This window comes from Nilaparvata lugens, chromosome 14 (genome assembly GCF_014356525.2).
Source record: "Nilaparvata lugens isolate BPH chromosome 14, ASM1435652v1, whole genome shotgun sequence".
Classification (NCBI taxonomy): Eukaryota; Metazoa; Arthropoda; class Insecta; order Hemiptera; family Delphacidae; genus Nilaparvata; species Nilaparvata lugens.
This window is the reverse complement of record NC_052517.1, coordinates 14,850,658-14,871,526: the sequence shown is the minus strand read 5'-3', so window position 1 is coordinate 14,871,526 and position 20,869 is coordinate 14,850,658. Positions and strand designations below refer to the sequence as shown.

The 20,869-nt window shown below is 33.5% G+C and overlaps 2 protein-coding genes across 2 annotated transcripts in view; one reads left to right on the top strand and one right to left on the bottom strand.

Moving 5' to 3' along the window:
* Positions 1–18,813, top strand: part of LOC111046862 (death-associated protein kinase related) — a 45,104-nt gene extending 26,291 nt beyond the window's left edge. Inside the window, exons 2-7 of the mRNA XM_039440853.1 lie at positions 3,476–3,593; positions 6,326–6,426; positions 9,233–9,371; positions 11,483–11,609; positions 13,364–13,592; positions 16,128–18,813. Of these exons, the coding sequence (XP_039296787.1) occupies positions 3,476–3,593; positions 6,326–6,426; positions 9,233–9,371; positions 11,483–11,609; positions 13,364–13,592; positions 16,128–16,446 (1,033 nt within the window). The 3' untranslated portion in view covers positions 16,447–18,813. The remainder of the gene's footprint in view (positions 1–3,475; positions 3,594–6,325; positions 6,427–9,232; positions 9,372–11,482; positions 11,610–13,363; positions 13,593–16,127) is intronic.
* Positions 1–20,869, bottom strand: part of LOC111060672 (gastrula zinc finger protein XlCGF17.1-like) — a 458,016-nt gene that overhangs the window by 298,320 nt on the left and 138,827 nt on the right. The window lies entirely within an intron of this gene.

The following is a 20,869-nucleotide window of genomic DNA, read 5'->3' as shown; positions in this document are numbered from 1 at the left end:
GGAGGAGGATGAGGAGCAGTAGAAGGTGGAGAAGAACGATGAGTGAGAGAAGGAGGAGGAGTAGAAGAAGGTAGATGGGGAGAGGAGGAGATAAAATAAAAGAAGGAGGAGGAGAAGAAAGTTGAGGAGGATGAGGAAGGGCAAGTGCAGGTGAAGGAGGATGTGGTTAGTCGAGGAGTAGAAGGATTAGATTAGATTTCTTTATTCATGTATGTTACAATATTTACAGACTTATACACTAATTTACATTAAATGACGGTAATGCTAATTATTCAACGAATTTTACAAAGTATACATAATTAATCAATGAGAATAAAGACTAAATGCAATTAGAATAACGATAATATAAAATTGTAATGTAACTTCATAAATCGGCGGTGTTTCAACAAATAATTGTCGATTCTTTAAGAAGGATATAAAATAATATCCTTCCCATCAACACACGACCGGGTAAGGTTGAGTGAGAGGAAAAGGAGGAGTGGGAATAGGAGAAGAATAAGACAGTGGATGGGGGAGGAGGAGAAGAAGAAATATTAGGAAGAGGTGAAGGATGAGGAGGAGGAAGAGTAGATAATGATGAAGGAAGAGGAGGTGAAATAGATGGGTGAAGATAGAAGAACTTTAAAGCAAATAGAAATTTCAGATGATCTTCGAAAAATGTTGGAGAGGGTAAGGATAAATGTAAAAATCCAGGGGAAAAGGAAATAAAAGAGAAGAAGGAAGATGAAGACACAAAAGGAGGAGTAGAATAAGAAGAAAAATATAAGAAAAAGTGGGCCAGGAGGAGAAAAAGACAGTGAGCAAGGAAGGATAAGAAAATTGAAAGGAAATGTTTGATGATTTTCAAAAACGTTTGAGAAGTTAAGGATAAAAATGTAAAAATCTAGGAAAAATCTATTTCTGACTATCCTTATCTTAATTAGGGAGAGGAATAGCACAAGGTTACCTTATTTTTTCTCTCTTTATCATTTTGATGATGTACTTATTGTATGAATCAATAAAGAATCAATCATAAAAGAATAAATGAAAAAATCTGGTGTGGCGCACTCACAACTTTCCTTGCCGTTATGAAAATTGATCACCTGACGCTAGTGTTCCCGCGCAACTCAAGTTTACTATTCAGAGATCCAAGCCAGCTGGTGACAGGACAATAAGGCTGGAGACACACGAAGTTTGCTATCTCTTCAAAGTGAATGATTTAATAGAATCAACAGTTGCCAAAAGTTTGTAATTGAAATAACATTTTCTCGAATTTAGAGCTTATTTTCAATTTTAGATGAAAATGTTACTGAACATTAATTGAAGAGATTTTCATGCTCAATCTTTTCCACTTGGAATTTTTTGTTTAAATTGTATCTGAAGCCTGATAATTGGGAATCTAAAATCAAACTTTGCATAGATGGGGCGGAGCTCCTGAAATTTTTACAGATATGGGACTTGTGGCAGTTGATAGAGCTTATCAATGATTATTTTAGGTATAAATTTGATCAAAATCGTTGGAGCCGTTTTCGAGAAAATCGCGAAAAATCCTGTTTTTGACAACATTTTCACCATTTTAGCAGCCAACTTGAATTTCATTTGATCGAAATTGTTCGTGTTGGATCCTTATATTGTAAGGACCTTAAGTTCCAAATTTCAAGTCATTCCGTTAATTGGGAGATGAGATATCGTGTACACAGACGCACATACTCTCTAAAGCTGCGTACACATATACGCGCTTCCAACCTGCACCGAGCACGCTCCGCCCTCGTACCGCCCTCGTTCCTCCATCGAACCACAGTCGCTCCGCCTCCGCACCCATCATGAACGTTACGGAAGATGTTAGATCTTCTCGCGTTCCCCGGTCGAACCACTGTTGCTCCCCGGTCGATCATCAATCGCTCTGATGGAATGACGTTCGGTTGCGGAGCAGAGCGAAAGTCTGTACGCACCTATACACACACACACACACACACACACACACACACACACACACACACACACACACACACACACACACACACACACACACACACACTCACACATATATATATATATACAGACCAATACCCAAAAACCACTTTTTTGGACTCAGGGGACCTTGAAACGTATAGAAATTTAGAAATTGGGGTACCTTAATTTTTTCGGAAAGCAATACTTTCCTTACCTATGGTAATAGGGCAAGGAAAGTAAAAAGAAATGAATGAGAAGAAGAAGAAGAAGAAGAAGAATCGTCTTCCATCAAAAGTATCTATTTTGCCAATTTCTTGAGATACTGTAAGAAATGGGACGTTATTTATTTGAGCTAGTTTGTCAAGTTTTGGTTGCAGGCAGATAGACAGGCAGCTACACCGTTGCACACTAGTAAGGGATTTGTGAGAGTGTGTTGGGGAGGATTTTTTTTTTTTTTTTTTTTTTTCAAATCAAATCATTTATTTCGCCATTTAAAAAAAACAAAAACAATCACAAATAAAGAGCGAATTCAAAAAATTATGAATAATCACTTTCGGTCGTTTGGGACTCTCACCACTTTCGGCTCAATGCAACAAACAACGTTTTCTGTCGATTGGAAAAATTCTCAAAAGTTTTCTGTCATTTGGGATTCGGCTGAATGAGAAAGTTCCAGTTTCAATATTTCATTAATTTTGCCAATTGGGAAAAAAGTAGTTTTCGGCCGTTTGGGAAAATATAGCGTTTCGGTCGTTTGGGATTCTGTCAATTGGCATGCCACCGTATTTCGTCTGGTTTATAATTTTTGAAATTTTCCACTGAAAAGGAATTTTCTTATCATTTGTCATTCTTGTTTTGTTTATTATTCTTCATTTTTTGTTTGTAAGATTTCATTTTATAAGCGTATTTTTCATTTTTGTTTGTTATATTTTCTGTAATAAACTCCCTTCTTCTTGGGGTACCAGGAGGAAGGAAAAAGGGGAAAAATTATCAATATTATTATTGGGTTCTCGTTTGTATATGGCAATATGCTGGTATTATTCAGAATTTTTTAGTAACTTTAGAATTAAATAATATTTTATATTATTATTATATAATGATACTGCATCCACTGGACTTCTGAAAGCAACAGGAGCTTGACGAAGTGAAAACTTGACGTACTGAAGCTGCCTACCCGAACTAATTCTTGATCAACTGAGATCTCGATGAAGGTCACCATATATTTTGTCTTAATGGATGATTTCATATCGATATAATAAAGGAAATTATTGGTTTATACACGTACGGGATAGAAAATTCACGATTGGCGAACTACTGAACTGATTTTATTGAAAATTTGCATATAGATTCTTAATTCACGGAAAATGGTTGTTGGCCTATTTTAAATTCTTCAAGATTTCAGGTCAAGTTTCTAGATTCTCCAAGCTTTCAATTAGCGGGTCACCTGCTCACCTTATCATATAACATAATATAATCATCACATCCTATTTTACTTTTCTATTTTTATTTTTCACACCTTATAACCACATTTTTTGTTTAATTTCAGGGGGAAATTTGCAGCTGTTAGACGCTGTACTCATAAGGTGACAGGCCAGTCGTATGCGGCCAAATTCATCAGGAAACGCAGACGATCCATGGATCACAGGCAGGATATTCTACATGAGGTAATATCATAGAGAACTCTGTGCTATATTTACTTTGGTGATATCCAACTCATTATTCATTTATTGGTTCAAGATACACAATTATTCATCAAAATAATTGGGAGGACCAACAGGTTCTTCCCATAAATTTTGATTTATAATCTTGGTCCAGAAAGAAGTTTATGTTTTCCACTTTATAAAATTTGAATAAAAAGACTAAGAAATTGTCAAAAACCACAGATTTTATTGATAGAAAAACCGGTTTCGGTTGTTACACCATCGTCAATCTCTGATCAACCCTGATAAGGGGTTTATCAAACTCTGATAAAGAGTTTATCAAACTTTCTAACTATCAATCAAATCTGTGGTTTTTGACAATTTCTTAGTCTTTTTATTCAATATGAATAATTACCACAATATCAACTTCCCAACTACCCAAAAAGTTTCAAAATTTGTGTCCAATTTACTGACCAAACATGAAATTTCAAATTTAGAAAGTTTGTAACTCAAACTAAAACACAAAAATTACTTTAACTCTTTAAATTGTTAAAATATAGACAGTTGTAAGCCACTATTTATCTGTAATGTAATAAAAGGAAAGAATTGGCTTATACACGTACGGGGTAGGAAATTTACGAATGACGAACTACTGAGCTAATTTACTTAAAATTTTTCATATTGATTCTTAATTCACGGAGAATGGTTGTAGGCCTATTCTAAATTCTTCAAAATTTCAGTTGGTATTTTTTTCCAGTTTGTCTAATCACGTCTCAACTACTCAACTGATTAACTAGAAATTTTGCATGCTGATTCTTAATTCACCGAAGATGGTCACATTTATAGGTCTATTTTAAATGCTTCAAGATCTCACTCAGTAGGTCAAGTTTTCAGCTATTAAAGTTTTAGTTGGACCCTTGTGGAGCACGGGTCACGTGCTAATAAATAATAAGATACTGACCATCATAAAGCTGTATTTTTTGTAGTAGTATCTGTGATGTCACTTTCTATATACAACAGAATATTATGTAGGCTATAGTTGAAAGAAACGAAGTGATACACTCACAACAATACCTAAAAGAAAATCTACACCTTTTCCTATTGTATTCGGGAAACTATCAATATTAATTGAGAATATTCATTTGTATTCAATAAAACCACGCTTAAGAAGAAGTTATATGACTTGCTTCTCTTCTTCTTCTTCTTTCTCGATCCCCTTCTGCCTCACAGCGTAGGGTGGTTTGAAGATTCCTCGGCCCAGTGTCTCCACTCCCCACGATCCTTAGCCAATCTTTTCATCTGCTGCCAGTTTTTACCCCTAGCAGCCCCCATTCTTTCGACATGGTTTTCAAACGTTATTCTTGGTCGTCCTCTTTGCCTCACTCCAATAGGTTTCATTTCCCATATTTGTTTGGCCTTTCTCTCGTTTGTCATCCTTGTTACATGACCGAACCATTTCAACTGCCTTTCTTGCATTTTGCCAACCAGGGGTCCAATCTCCACTTCCTGCCTTATGACTTCGTTCCTTATCCTGTCTCTTCTTGTTTTTCCCACAATCTTTCTAAGGAATTTCATTTCAGATACTCTGATTTTCTGGGCTTGCCTTTCAACAACTGGCCAGCTTTCTGTGCAGGATAGTACTCGTAGGTACTTTCACTGCTTGGTATATTCGACTTGCTACTCTAAGGTTAATATTTATATAGCTCCAATGAGTCTCTCAACAGTTGAATTCCAAAACATATTATTATAACTGTGATTTTACGAATTTACGATTTTTTACGAATATTTACGAATTTGTACTATATGGGTATGTTGTATTATCATGTTTATACTGTATAGCCAGTTACACTCACATTGATTTTTGGCGTACGATTTTTTGTCGTCCTTATAAAGTCTATTAAACAGATGATGATTGTCAAGTTCCGTTTAATCAAATAGAATTTATGCGGACGGCAAAAAACGTATGTTCAAAAATCTAAAATATTGACTATTTGTGTATAACTGGCTTATGACTTGTTTTGTTTCAAATTCAATTTATTCACAGCCAACAATACAAATTGTAAAAAAATCATGTTTTTTGGACTCAGAGGACCTTGAAACGTATAGAAAACTTGAAATTAGGGTACCTTAATTTTTTTTGGAAAGCAATACTTTTCTTACCTATGGTAATAGGGCAAGCAAGGAAAGTAACAAGGCAAAGTCAGAAAATTTCATACTCATGAAAATTGTTGTACGATTGATCATAAATGCATATTTTATACTTAACAAACTATAGTGATGTCCACGTTATAATGGCAGTGGAGAAAGATAGAAAAACAACGTTGCTGATCTTCTGTATTGTCAATGTCTTTTATAGACGGTAACTGAAACCGGTTTATTGATGTAATATCAAATTTTCATTTTCTTTTAAAATAATCAATTATATTCTATCAAGCAGGAAATTATTTTATGTTTCAGTGATTTCATGATCAATTTTCATAATCACGATTGAATATTTTGTTAATTTATCATATTTCTACATTGTTAAAAGATGATCTGGCAACAGAGCAAAGCAAGAAAGAGATAGCGCTATCCGCTTTGTTGAACGATGACAAGAATACCACTGCTAATCAAATACTGCCATTGTAATGTGGACCTCACTTTGGTAACATACACATTATAGGCTAACAAGGTATGGCCATTTTTTCTTGGTTATTAGTTTCTTGGCGGTAGAATGTTATTCATTTATTTTTATATATATTTGTCTATTTATCTAGGTGGCCGTGCTGTATATGGCTTCAGTCGGACGTTGTGCGAAGATAGTCGGACTACATGAGGTGTATGAGACTCAGCACGAAGTGGCAATTGTGCTAGAACTGTAAGTACATATTAAAATATGGTTATTATTTCTCATCGTTTTTTTCTTCAAACCAAAATCAATTTTTTTCTGCTATAATAAAGTAAAGAACTGGCTTATACACGTTTGGTATAGGAAAATATTATGTTTGACGAGTCATCACGTCTGAACTACTGGACTGATTAACTTGAAATTTTGCATATAGATTCTTAACTAACCGAGAATGGTTTATATGCCTATTTTCATATCTTCAAGATTTCATTACGTTGAGTTTTCAGCTTGTCATGTTTTAAAATAGACCCTTGCGGAGCATGGGTTACTTGCTAGTACAAAATAAAATCTTACGAGCTAACAATTCAATCTGAGTCTCACTTCGCTCGCTTAAGGCTGGCCACTAACGGTAGGACAAGCATGATACACAGTCGTCATACATTGTTTTGTCATCACAGAGAAACGCCTCGAGAAAAATTTTTCGAGGTTAGGTTTTTGTATCTCCGATTATTTTTTTTTTTTTACTTCGCTGTTCTATTTGAGGTTTTTCTATCAATTTTCCAGTGATTTATAAAATCTTACCTAAAAGCTAAGGACTTCTGCTACTGCATCTATTGACCGAATAACTAAATAAGGGTGTTTGTTGAATGAAACTGTTCAAAAAAGTGTACCCAGACCGGGAATCGAACCTGGTACCTCTTGGTTTTTTCGAGTATCTCTGTACTAATTAACTTCAGACTTTGAGGAATGTGCGGCGCAGAGAAATGGAGGTAGATCAACCAATTACAGTGATGGATTGAGTCATAGGTAGGAACCTTGATGTAATTGAAATGATATACTTTGGTGTCTTCCATTCACACTTGATTTATGGAGTAAAACTGTGAGGCAACTCATCTTCTTCAAAAAAATCATTTATATGGCAAAAGAAAGCACTTAGATTTATATTTGGTATGAAATACAATGAATCTTGTAGAGGAATTTTTGTTGAACACAAAATTATAACCTTGCCTTGTCTGTATAAATATTATAATTTAATCTCCGTAAAGAAAAATCAGTATAATTTTGATAAAAATATTTCTATACATTCACATTACACTAGACATAGGGATGATATAACTATAGTGGGCTCCACGTTATAATGACAGCATTTGATCAACTTTGGTTTTGCTATTCTTGTCTATCATTCGACAAAGCCGGTGGTACTATCCTTTTCTAGGCCCACAACGATGCCAATTATGTTTTTGACAGTGTAGAAATATAATTAATTAATGCAGAAAATCGGCATCGCTATCCTCCTATCTTTATCCACTGCCATTATAACGTGGACCTCACTATAGACCTACAGTTAGATTGACTAAAACTCTGAAAAGTCATAAGTACCTACAAATCCGCATGTTTAATTTACTACCAGATAATGCTAAGCAGTTACCATTGAAAACGTTTTGTATTGATGTTGATAAATGGCTCAAGTCTGAAGCTTTCTATTCTGTTAATGAGTACCTGGAATATTTCAATGTATATGTGTAAATTTGTTCGTTTCTATAGTCCAACTTGTGATATTTTTCTACAATATTTCAATGATGGATTCCTCTGCTAGTAGGTAATAATGGTGAAATTTCTGTAAAGTGTGAAGTTTTTAGCTCAAAAATTTCTAGTTTCATTCAAAATTTAGACTTTTTGAATAAACTAAGTTACTGTTCTATATTTTTTTATTCTAGACTCTAATAGTACCTATTTAATTCAAAATTTGCTCGTTTATCTGAGTATTGAAGAGCGTAAATTGTATTTCGAAAAGTGAAAGTGACATAACCAACATTTTGATTTGGACCGTATATAGTATAAATTGGGACAGTTTTGGGCATGAGCCTGTTGTGCCTTTCGTCATGTTAATTATTTGTACACAATGTGATAAATAAATAAAATGTGTATTTGTAAATTTGTTCGTTTTTATAGTCCAACTTGTGATATTTTACTTATTATTGTCGAAGCCCATTGCTTGCATTTTTGCAGTGTTTTATGGCCAATAAAATTCTTGATTCTTGAAGCGTAGTTGACAATTTGTCGATTAGAGTCAGTCGACTGAAGGATTCCATACAGGAAACTCCATAAGTTTAACATGAGCGCTCGAATACTCACAAGAAATTAGAGGAATGCTGGCCGGTTAGAACGGCAACTTCGCAGCCGTTGTATCCCTACCTCTGTGCATGTCCCTCCCAAGTCAGAAGTTAATTTGTACAGAGTATAATTTCTTCAGTCAATATTTGCTGTAGCAGAAGTCCTTAGTTATATTTGTATAGCTGTCGTTGGATATTCGAATTAATTCTTGAAAATGATGAAGATGTGCTGGTTTCAACACGAAACTATAACTATAGTCCTGTGTACAAGTCTAATAAAAGTGGATGTTTAAATTAATTCTTGTTGTAATTAACTAGACCTTTTACTTATAGTTTTGTGAACACAACATGCTTCGGCTGTAATGCCATTACCAAATGTCAAAACCAATAACTTGTTTGAATTGAATTAAAAAATTCATTCATAATTTATTTTCTTAAATGTCATTATTCTAGTTCCTAGATAAGTTTACCTTCCTTACCACCTTCCTTCCTTTACATCCTCTTTCTTTCCAACTTCCCTTTGCATGCAAAACCTTGTTTTTCTCTCCCACTTATCAAATTTCTCATCTTTATTTTTTGTAATGTACGATTCTATGATTTATTATGTATACTTATATAGGCACCTACTGAAAAACCTTCGGGTTTAGTGGGACCTCCAATGTGAATATTTGTTCCAATAAAACTTTATTGATTGATTAATCTATTAATTAATTTTCTTACAGGGCCTCAGGCGGAGAACTGCAAAGGATAGTAGATGTTCAGGATGGTCTGTCAGAGAAGGAAGCTGTGCATGTAATGCGGCAGATAATACAGGGTCTCGTCTTCCTACATCAAAACAATATCGCACATTTGGACTTGAAGGTAAAATTTAACCTTTTTTCCCCTATTTATTCATTCGAATATTACAATCATACTGTTGTGACTGTGCTTTTTTAATCTACACTATAGTGAGGTCCACGTTATAATGACAGTGCTGTTTGATTAGCAATGGTATTACTATCCTTGTCTATCATTCAACAAAGCGGATAACACTATCTCTTTTTCGCTTCGCTCTGTTGCCAGATTGTGTTTTAACAATTTAGAATTAATAAATAATATTTACAAAATATTTCATCTTAATTATGTAAATTCATTATGAATTTATTAAAAAATATAATTTATTGCTTAACAAAATATAATTGATTATTTTGAACGAGAGTGAACAGTTAATATTTCATCAATAAACCTGTATCTGCTACCGTCTATAGAAGGTATTGACAAGACAGAGGATCGGCAACGTTTTTCTCCCATCTTCCTCCACTGTCATTATAACGTGGACATCACTATATACAGTTGAAAATATACAATCATGAACAAGACAAAAATAATTACAATATTGACTCCAATCTTCAAAACCAGACCATTTCTGATCACTAAACAGTTCGTTGACAAAACAATTTGTTGAAAAAACAGTTTGTTGACAAAACAGTTCGTTGACAAAACAGTTCGTTGACAAAACAGTTTGTTGAAAAAACAGTTCGTTGACAAAACCGGAATCCACGTTACCAGGCATTCCGTATTGCTAGCCTACAAATATCCTATATTGAGATACACGTTATAGAGTTATTGGAATTCATAGGAGAGCATCTTTGTCACGTTCCATTTTTCACCGCCTTCTATAGTAGATGACTGTGATTCAAGTCATCCCGGTATAAGTGATCTGATCTGTTAACATCAAACATACTAGAAGTTGTTGACTTACTGAAGGCCAAAGCCGTTGTCTGTCTGTTTGTATGTTCTACAATAAACTTTAGAAAGAATTGACTAATCAACTTCAAATTTTGAACACGTAGGCCTATTCTTCGCACCTTTTTACAGGTCAAGATCGTTGGACAACAAAATTTCAGCTGGTTAATATACAACATAATTTACAACTTTTACATAAAAAACTGATATGGGTAATATTATTCTTATAGAAGAAATATTCAGCTGTTTCCGTAATTTTCTCCAACTCTGTATAATTAAAAGTTGCTGGTTTCAAAGATTATAATGCAACAGTTTCTGAGCGAGTTTTCCAACTCAAGGGGTCACTAGTGTAAATCTGCGTTTACACCGGAGTTAATAACACGAGTTATTAACAAAAAGTTATTAACTTGACTGAATCGTAAAAATTTATCTTGACAAAAGTTAATAACCCATGTTTCTAACAGAAAATTCCTTGTTATTAACAAGATCTTGTTATCAATATAATTGACTTCCATATGATTTCATTTAACGAGACTAATCATATGATATAACAGCCGGAATAAAAAGCAAAAGATTGTCTTCAAATTTGAATTGAAACATGTGTGTGATCATTAAAATAATGATCTTCATCTGATCTAATGTAAATAAATTATAATGCGTTTACACCAGAGTTTAAAACAAAAGTTTTCAACATAAGTTAATAACATTTTCTTTTTGCTGCTAGTTTTGTTATCAACAAAAGTTAATAACTTTTTCGCGTGTTTTGTCTGCAGCTGTAGTTATTAGGGAACAGCTGTAGTTGTAGGGTAGGGATGCTTGGCGAGGGGGTTGCGGGGAAGATACCTGTTATTAACAAAAGTTACCGACTCTCGATGGATAACATAAATTTTGGTAATAACAAGGAATTTTCTGTTGAAAACACATGTTATCAACTTTTTTCAAGAGAATTTTTTGTCGATTCAGTCAAGTTGACAACTTTTTATTAATGACTCATGTTATCAACTACGGTGTAAACGCAACTCAACATGATGTTATTAACTTTTGTAATTAACATCAGTTGATAACAAAAATGTTGAAAACTTGTCTTATTAACTCCGGTGTAAACGCAGCTTAACGCTAAATGATTGAATAAATAAATGGATATATAATTTTATATGGCTGTCTGTTACCACTCACTCTTAGTTAAGGGTTGAGTTGATTGTCTTATTGTAGCAACATTTTTAATGAAATGTTGTGATTTGTTGCAGCCTCAAAACCTGCTGTTGACAACCGAATACCCGGAAATGGATGTGACGCTTTGTGATTTCGGAATTTCAAGGGTAATTCAAGATGGAGTCGAAGTAAGGGAAATACTAGGAACGCCAGATTATGTCGGTCAGTATTTAGATTAAATCCAAACTCTTTTTAATTCTAATCAAATATTCTCACGAATATTGACAATTACAAATCATAATTATAATAAATATACTATGATTGGGAGAAGAAAACAGGCATAGCCCAAAACTGTCTTCTCCCAAATTTTTACAAATAAGATTCAAAAAAGAATAAGGCTAAGATTTCACTTTCACTTCAAAACTAGAGACTAAACTCAAAATTTTGAATTTTGATATTTAAAAACTGATTAGAAACAAGAATATTTCACTCAAATCTCTACAAATTGGAAATTTTTGAGTAATTTTACAAATTTTATATTATTATATAAATTATTATGTTTCTATTATTTGCTTGCTACTAGTAATTAAGAGATGATGTGTTCATTTTGAACGATAGAATCAATCTGAATGTTTATTCATAAATCGTAAACAAGAAATGGTTACCTATGGTTTCATTATAAATAAGAAGATATCCCATGGGGCGTTTATGTTCCAATTTTCTAAGTCAACTCATCACAAAATTTTTAGACCCTAGCTAAACGTCTGTACCAAATTTGAACATTTTCTGTCTATTACTTGATGAAAGAAGTGAGAAAACGCAAAAAAACGCACCATAACTTGAATAGAAAATGGAAAAAACTGCTCGGTAAGCGACAATTCTACTCTCACATTAACAAGATATCACTTTGATATCAATATGATTCACTAGTATATACTACTATTATTGGTATACAGTCATAGAGAATAGATGGGTGGCCGCAGACGAGTGGATTAGATGCTGGCTTTATAATTCAGTGTCCAGGCTGCCTAAAATAGTCGTTTAGGTCATGTCGGAGATCATGAAATTGATCGAATGCGACCTCAAAACTCTGACACCAGACCTGAGCCAGCCAGGTTACTTGATATTATTATCTATATATATATATATATATATATATATATATATAATATATATATATAAGCGAAATGGCACTTACTCACTCATTCGCAGATCTAAAAATCTACCGGACTAAGAATGTTCAAATTTGGTAGGTATGTTCAGTTGGTCCTTTAGAGGCGCACTAAGAACGGATTTGGAAAAATTTCCAAAGATACGCCCAAAATCTGCGTTTTTCCAGCTTTTTTATAGCGTTTTCTCAGCAATATCGAGAACAAATAAACAGAAAATGTTCAAATTTAGTACAGAAGCTCAGCTAGGGTGTAATAATGTTGTGTTAAAAGGAATTTGAAATAGAGCCAAAGATACGCCCAAAATTAGCGGTTTTTGCGTTTTCTCAGTTCTTTCATCAAGTAATAGACAGAAAATGTTCAATTTTGGTACAGAGGTTTAGCTAGGGTCTAAAAATTTTGTGATGAGGTGACTTTAATAATTCATCAAAGATACGCCCAAAATCAGCGTTTTTCTCAGCTTTCCTGCGTTTTCTCAGTACTTTGACTTTCTGATGGAATGAACCATGCTGAAATGAAAAATGCAGGCGAGCGAAGCGAGCCCGCTGATCTGATTTTTGGACGATCCAGTCGGGGGTCCAGGGGGCGGAGCCCCCTGGCTAGACGGATACGGCGAGCGAAGCGAGCCTGACGGCTAGTATATTATATTTGTATCTGTCATACGCTAAATAAATAATATAATTATACAATGATTCATTATGCATATTTAATAATACAAAGATGTAAGAATATTAAAATAATTAATTTCAAGTTGTCTATAGGTTTCAAGGCTCTCTCAGTCAATGAACCAGATTTTTTGTTTTTTAGCTCCAGAAGTGCTGAGCTACGAGCCGATCTCGCTGGCGACCGACATCTGGTCGGTGGGAGTGCTGGCCTACGTGCTGCTGAGTGGCCACTCGCCGTTCGGCGGCGACAGCAAGCAGGAGACGTTCTGCAACATATCGCAGTGCGCGCTCTCATTCCCCGTCGACCTGTTCGGCCAGACCAGTCACAGCGCCATGCATTTCATCAGGGCTGCACTCAGGACTGATCCTCGGTCAGTAGACACATTCATCCACCTACCTATATAATAAGAGAGAGTAGGGTTGTGCTTGTTCGCATCAAAACATGTCAACTTGTGGATTGCATACCGGAAAAACAGGAATGATTTAGATCTCCAAATTTTGCACATAGATTCTAAAAAAATATCAATCTCATGCACCTTGAACCCCAAATTTCAATTTTCCTTCTTGATTTTTCAGTAATCAATTTTGTCAGGTTGGCATTAAGTTGAAGAAGGATTCTAAAAAAAGATTTGAGTTCTGTCACTTTATTAGGTTAGCACCAAGTTGAAGAACTTATCTATACTTTAATAGAGGAAAGAGCTATCTATTCTTTAATAGAGGAAAGAGTGGGATAGGAAATTCACGAATGACGCATCATAACGTCTGAACTACTGGACTGATTAACTTGAAATTTTGCATATAGATTCTTAATTAACCGCGGATGGTTATAGGATTATTTTAATTTTTTCGAGATTTCAGTTGGTCAAGTTCATAGTTTGTCAAGTTTTCAACTAAACCCTTGCTGAGCACAGGTTAGTTTTTGAATAAAAATGACTCAATATTGTCAAAAACCACTAATTTAGTAAATAAATCTCATTGACAACGCAGTTCTGTAATTCAAACTATAAGGTGCCAGAGTCTTGTCATTAATAATAATAAATTCGTATGGCTTTTATTGGTGGGGAGTCCCTGACGGAAGTTCCACCTCTCCTGAATATATCATTTGAGCCGTCAATGGGCCTTACGACTATCATACTTCAGCTGGGACCGACAGTTTAACGTACCCATCCGATAACACGGGAGTGACGGATGATCATGTCTTGACATTCAATAACTTAGATCAATCTCCAGTTCAAGAGCAGATTGAGCTAAGAACTAGTTCTAAATTCTTCCCGGTGGTTTGGAATCCACCTAAAACTGAATAACAATTCATCTCTAAATATCACCTGCCTCATTATCCATGCACAAGCCTAGAGCTCATGTGGGCATTAACATCAGCAAATGTACGTGCTAAATCATTTACTGGTGAAGTGGTGATACACATGCCAACCTATAGTGAGGTCCACGTTTTAATGGCAGTGTTTGATCAGCAATGGTATTGCTATCCTTGTCTATCATTCAACAAAGCGGTTAGCGCTATCTCTTTTCCGCTTTGCTCTGTTGCCAGATCGTCTTTCAACAATGTAGAATTAATAATTAATTAACAAAATATTTCATCTAAATTATGAAAATTCATTATGAAATTATTGAAAAATATAATTTCTTGCTTAGTAGAATATAATTGATTATTTTAATCGAGAACGAACCGTTAATATAACATAAATATACCTGTATCAGCTTCCATCTATAGAAGGCATTGACAAGACAGAGGATCGGCAACGTTGTTCTCCTATCTTTCTCCACTGCCATTATAACGTGGACCTCACTATAGGAATGAGTTGAAACTTGACAATTACAGGTGAATGTCTCACCTGTCCCTGCCTGACTCAAGCAAATGTCTACTTTTTCAGAAAGCTAGTTATAATAATAATATCGAGTGACCTTGCTGACTCAGGTCTGGTGTCAAGAGTTTTCAGGTCGCCACTGATGAATTTCAGGGCCTCTCAAATGACCTAACAACTGCTTTTTAGGCATCTGGAACCGACGGCTTGGACGTGTCCTTCCAAAACACGGATTAGTTTATTAGTTGAATTAACTTGATAGTTATTTGAATTTTGGAGTTGAACTTGATAATATAGTCTGTGCAAATCCTAGATTGTAGCATTGTTCTTATGAAGGAAAGTGTTGCAAGATTTCACAGTCTGCAGAGAATGTGTGAGAAAAAGAGCAAAAGAGAGTGTAGACCTTTTTGATAGAATCAGCATAAAAATGGAAAAAGTGTGATCCTATAGTTATATTGAAATACATTCGCCATAAGCCTCATGCTGCAAACTAAGGTTTGCCAATTGCTCAATAATTTGCTTTTCAATAGGTTTCTTTTGTTATTCATGTTTAGTAATATGTCAATTATAAGTAATTTTTAGTAATATTGTATTTTTTTGTTTTTGTTCTTAGAATAGAATTATTATTATATTTCTTTTTAGTTTTATGAAATAGCACAACTCACATCCGCGCTCAGATTCTTTTTTTGCAGATGCTAATCTTTCCATAAAATGTAATTTATATTTATGTTTGTTAACTGTTTTTGAATGGAAATTTTGAAAATACATGTTCAATGTTGATTTTGAATTAGGTCACAAACTCTAAATCTGTCAGAAATTTTTCAGTCTTCTATTAATATAGTTATTCAACTTTTCAATTGTAAATATATTATTCTTTGTAAGAAATTTAATTTTGTAAATTATGTTATAAATTTTTCAAGTAATTGTATTTAAAAAAACAGTTCAAGACTCACTCATTACTGGCTAAACAGAGGAAATTTTTACTTCAACAGAAAGTTTATTTAGTAAACTATATGCATAGTTATTCAACTTCGTATTTGTAAATTGAAGATTTTCTATATAAAATTGAATGTTGTAAATTTACAGATCAAGACTAACAGTCGAAGAATGCCTGACACATCCCTGGCTGACCGGAGCCCAGGTGGAACTGCCTCTAAACTTTGTTGATGATCTGGAACTGAATGGCGACGAAGAAACCGATCAAGAAGGCTGTGGCAGTGAAGAAAAAGGCGCCACTTCCAGTGCCCAGTTTGCGCGCGAAACTCCAACTCGTCACGTGACAGCTACCACGTGTCTCTCTTGTGGAGCTGCCACACAGTGTTGCCAACTCCACAACACAAGAAGGAGCAGTGTTGCCAATTCGCCAGTGGTTGAGATTGTTCACGACCGCGGGATTATTTGTTAAAGCAGAATGCATTCTTTAAAGCTTAGAGGTTATGTGTTTGTGTTTTGGTGCTTTAACTTGAAGTGCTGCAATGCAGTGTTGCCAACCTCATCATACATGCTAGAGCAGTTTGCCAATCTGCCGCTGGTTGAGATTGTCCATGATTGCTGGATTTGAGCAGGATGTATTTTACAGAACGTATAATCATGTTTTAATTATATTGATTATTCAGTTGGTAGTCCTGGTGTGGTGCTGCCTCCACTGTACACAATTTTGGGTTTATTTTTGTTGAAGAAAAACAAATTTTTGATCAAATCAAAGTAGTTATTGAACAAGTTGGCAACCCGCTTGGGAAAAAATATATAGCCTAGTTTCAATAGTTTGTAACAACTGAGGTTTTATAAGTCTCAGGTTTTAAACTTGGTGCTTCATTTTATCTAATTACTTTTCTGGTTCACAACAAGTGTAACCCTTGTTTCAAAAATTGGTACATCTTTTCTACTAGCTGGCAACATTTTAGAAGTTGGTAGACCTGTTTCGCCTAGTTGACAACACTGTATAAAAGTTGGTTACTTTTTAGAAGTTGGTAGACCTTATTTAAGTGAATACCTTGTTTTATTAGACAACAACCAGAAAGAGAAAAATTCTCATTATTAAAAGATGAAAAGAGAAAACATGTGACAACTGGAGGATTGTAAATTGAAAAGTTTTTATGAATAAGTTCATCAATAATTGTCTATAAATCTATGAAAATTAAAACGAATTTTTATAAAATTTAAAAATAAAAGATAATATCGATGGTCAGTTTTGGTGCCTTATAATGTTATGGTGCTTAATTTCATCAGGTACTGTAGTAAAAAAATGAATGATTTTGAGGCCCTTCTCTCAAATTTAACCATGGATTAATATGATGGCATAGCACTGTCAATAGAGTAGTTCATTTGTTCAGTTAGATGACGTCACACTTAATCACGGTTAAATTCAATAGACCACCAAGAATCTTAAGTTTGTATTTTTATCGAATCGGCTGTCATCTAGACTAGAAGGAAGAATTTTAAGAACTGTAGTAGTAAAATATTCTTAATTTTGCTTGGTAAATTCTAGTGCTTTTTGGTGCTCCATCTCTTGTTTTACTCTAATATTTATCAATAGGTGAGCCCGGTTTCACAATTTTACATCAAACAAACATCTCACCAATAGTTGTTGAATTATAAACGATTATTTGCAAAGTTTTGAGGTTGATGATATTAACTTGGTGTTTTTGCATAAATGTCAGTTTTTATGCCCTTTTTATGAGTAACACCTTTTAGAATCTACTTTTTCAGTTTTTCAATATGAAATAATAGAAATGAGATCATACATTTTATTTGTCAAAGCTCAAAATGCTCCCAAATGTGTCTATTTAATTGTTAATACTTGTAATTTTATTTTTGATTCAACTTTTCCAACATTCATTACAACTTTCAATTTTGTTCGTTATTTTTTTAATCATTTACAAAAATAGCCCTCTTATCTTATTTTCAAATTCTACAATATTTCAATTCATGTTTCGTTTTTGTTCAACGACAGAAGTATTATTATTTTTATCATTTCCCAAATGCTCTTGTCATTTTATTTTTTGTATTTTAAATGTAAAACTTTCTAAGCTTCTAAGATTTTTCTTAATCAAACAACGAATTATGTTTTAAATCTAAGATTTTTTTAATCAAACACAACGAATTATGTTTTAATTGTTTGCACCGACTGTAGCACATTTTAAGTAATTTTCCCAAAAAAAAACTTGATGAAGATCAATTTTGTATTGTAATCATGAACTACTATTAACAGCCATCATTGGAAATCAATAATATATTGGTTGAAGCTACACATTTTCATCTTCATTAAGTCTTACGCATGTCATTGCGAATCGTCTGCCGTTGCGGAAAGTTTATTTTAATTATTTAACCACGGCTTAAAATTGTCCCGCGAGATTCGCAGTGTTATAAGGAAGGCTCTAAAAATGAAATGCCTTCTAAATACTTTATCGTTTCCTTCACATTTCCCTTTTCTTGAGTTTCATTGGATACAATCTTTCTCCCTTCAACTCGAACAGAATTTTCATCTTTTTTTCATCAAATCATCCAAATAACTTATCAGTATTTTCCCTAATTTTAAGCTCTTGTGTGAAATAAAGTGAAAATTTCAACAAATTTGTAAATAGCCTTATAAGGTATTGTTGAAATTAATTTTTTGTAAAAAATTGTAAATTTGTCTGAGCAATTTTGTCTGTTTTCCTAAAAGAAAAACGAAAATCGCCAACGAAGTTTTGCATTTTTGACTTTACAGGGTAGTTTTAGTTTTGATTTTGTGATGTAAAAATTAATAAAGATTCATTTATTTTAACTTTAATTTTTTTCTATAATCTATAACCCTATGAATAGTAAAATTCACTTCAACTTTATATTTTATTTAATATACATCACATAATATAAAAATTATTACAACTCAAAGAAGTTTAAGCTATAGTTTGTTGCCAAAATAGAACTCATTTACCTCATAAGTATGATATCGGGGCACCGAGCTTCGCTCGTTATTTTCATTTATTGATAAACAGAACACAATTCTTTAGAATGATCGTGTTTATATTTTACAGCTGGCTATACGTCAGCTTGTGAATTTCGGGGATGAGATAATCTAGAAGACATAACCTCATTCGCACTTTTAATGTTACCTAAATTCGGGAGAGAAATATTACAAGGTAACTTATTCTTAGTTTTTCTCTCCCAATCTTTGCTTGATTGTAAAAAAAGAATAAATAAAATAAAAGATATTTTGATTTTCCACAGACGCATTTTTTATTATCCACAGACTACGAAAGTCTCAGCTGTTTTTCCAAGGATGAATTATCCTTTTAATGTCGTTCAGCGAGTTTCCCCAGGGATGAAACCTAGTGCAATCGAATTTTTATATCATAAACCTACTATATTCCAAATTTCGTGAGAATCGTTAGAGCCGTTTTCGAGATCCGGTGAAATACAAACATATGAACATATAAACAGAAATTGCTCGATTAGGATAGTAATGTTCATTACAAAGAATCAATATCTGGGAATACTCTCATTCAATAGTACTGTATTTTTCAATTCTTCACAGGTAATATCTGGTTATTTGATTCGTAATTTGTATAATATAATTCATGGAATGCTGAGGTCTCAAGAGAATCTCAGTCTAGTCTATTTATTAATATGTTTGTCGTGTGATATGAATAACTTTACTGTTGTGATATGACAACATTACCTTTTTATCAAAATTTAGGAGAGAAATGGTCTCTCCTTCATGGTCATAATTCTATGATTACAGTGATACAATATAGTTAGTTATAGGTGAGTTCCCCAAACCAATCTTTCAACTATTAGTAATAGTGAGTCCACGTTATAATGGCAGTATTTTATTAACATTGGTTTCGCTATCCTTGTCCATCATTTGACAAAGCAAATAGCACTAGTCTTTCCTAGCTCGGCAACGTTTCCAGATTGTTCATTAACAAGGTGGAAATAAAGTAAATTGAAATATACAATCTCAATTGGAGAAATTTATTATTAAATCATTGAAAATATCATTTTTTGGCTTATATAATCACTTCACTTGAATGGCCTACTTTTGTTCAAATTAATAAAAACAACATAACAAATCGTAGTACCCTTTATTAAAAACTTTTAAATATTTTAACAAAAATGTGGAACGCTCAAATTTTAAATTTTTATATTGTTTTTATTAATAACTTATTATTTCTAACAAGAATGAACAGTTGATATTACATCAGATATACCGGTATCAGCTATATTCTAGAAGACAGTGGCAAAGCAAAGAATCGGCAACACTGGTCTTCTATTTCCTTACACTGCCATTATAACGTGGACTTCTAGTCCTCTAGTAGAGCTGAACTCAAGCAGCCACCCATCCAATGGAAGAACTTAGATTTTGGCTCTTATTGAATGAAAAGAGAGAAATTAATAGAAGTTGAAAATATAATTTTTCTTTTGAACGTTTTATTTTTAAATGAACATATTTTTTTGTAAAGCACAGCTTCGTAGTCAATCATTCAATTTCAAAACTGTACTGAATATTGCAGAAAGATATTAATATATTCTGCTAGAAATGTTTCAGTAAATGCTATTTTAATCTTAAATGTTATTCAAAACCACTGGTCCACAATTCATATTACATTTGCTCCAATACATTTTTAATGAGGTATCTTCTCATTTTCAAACATTTTCGAATGTATTCAATCATATCTTACTATATTTTACCTTTTTATGAATTGTACGAATATTTTCACGATATTTATTCAAACAGTAATCTAAATTGCCAAATACATAAATCTCAAGTTTCAGCACATTTTCATTTTCAAATCGCCAATTTTTACATTTTTATGAACTTTTAAACATATTTCACAGTCTGAAGA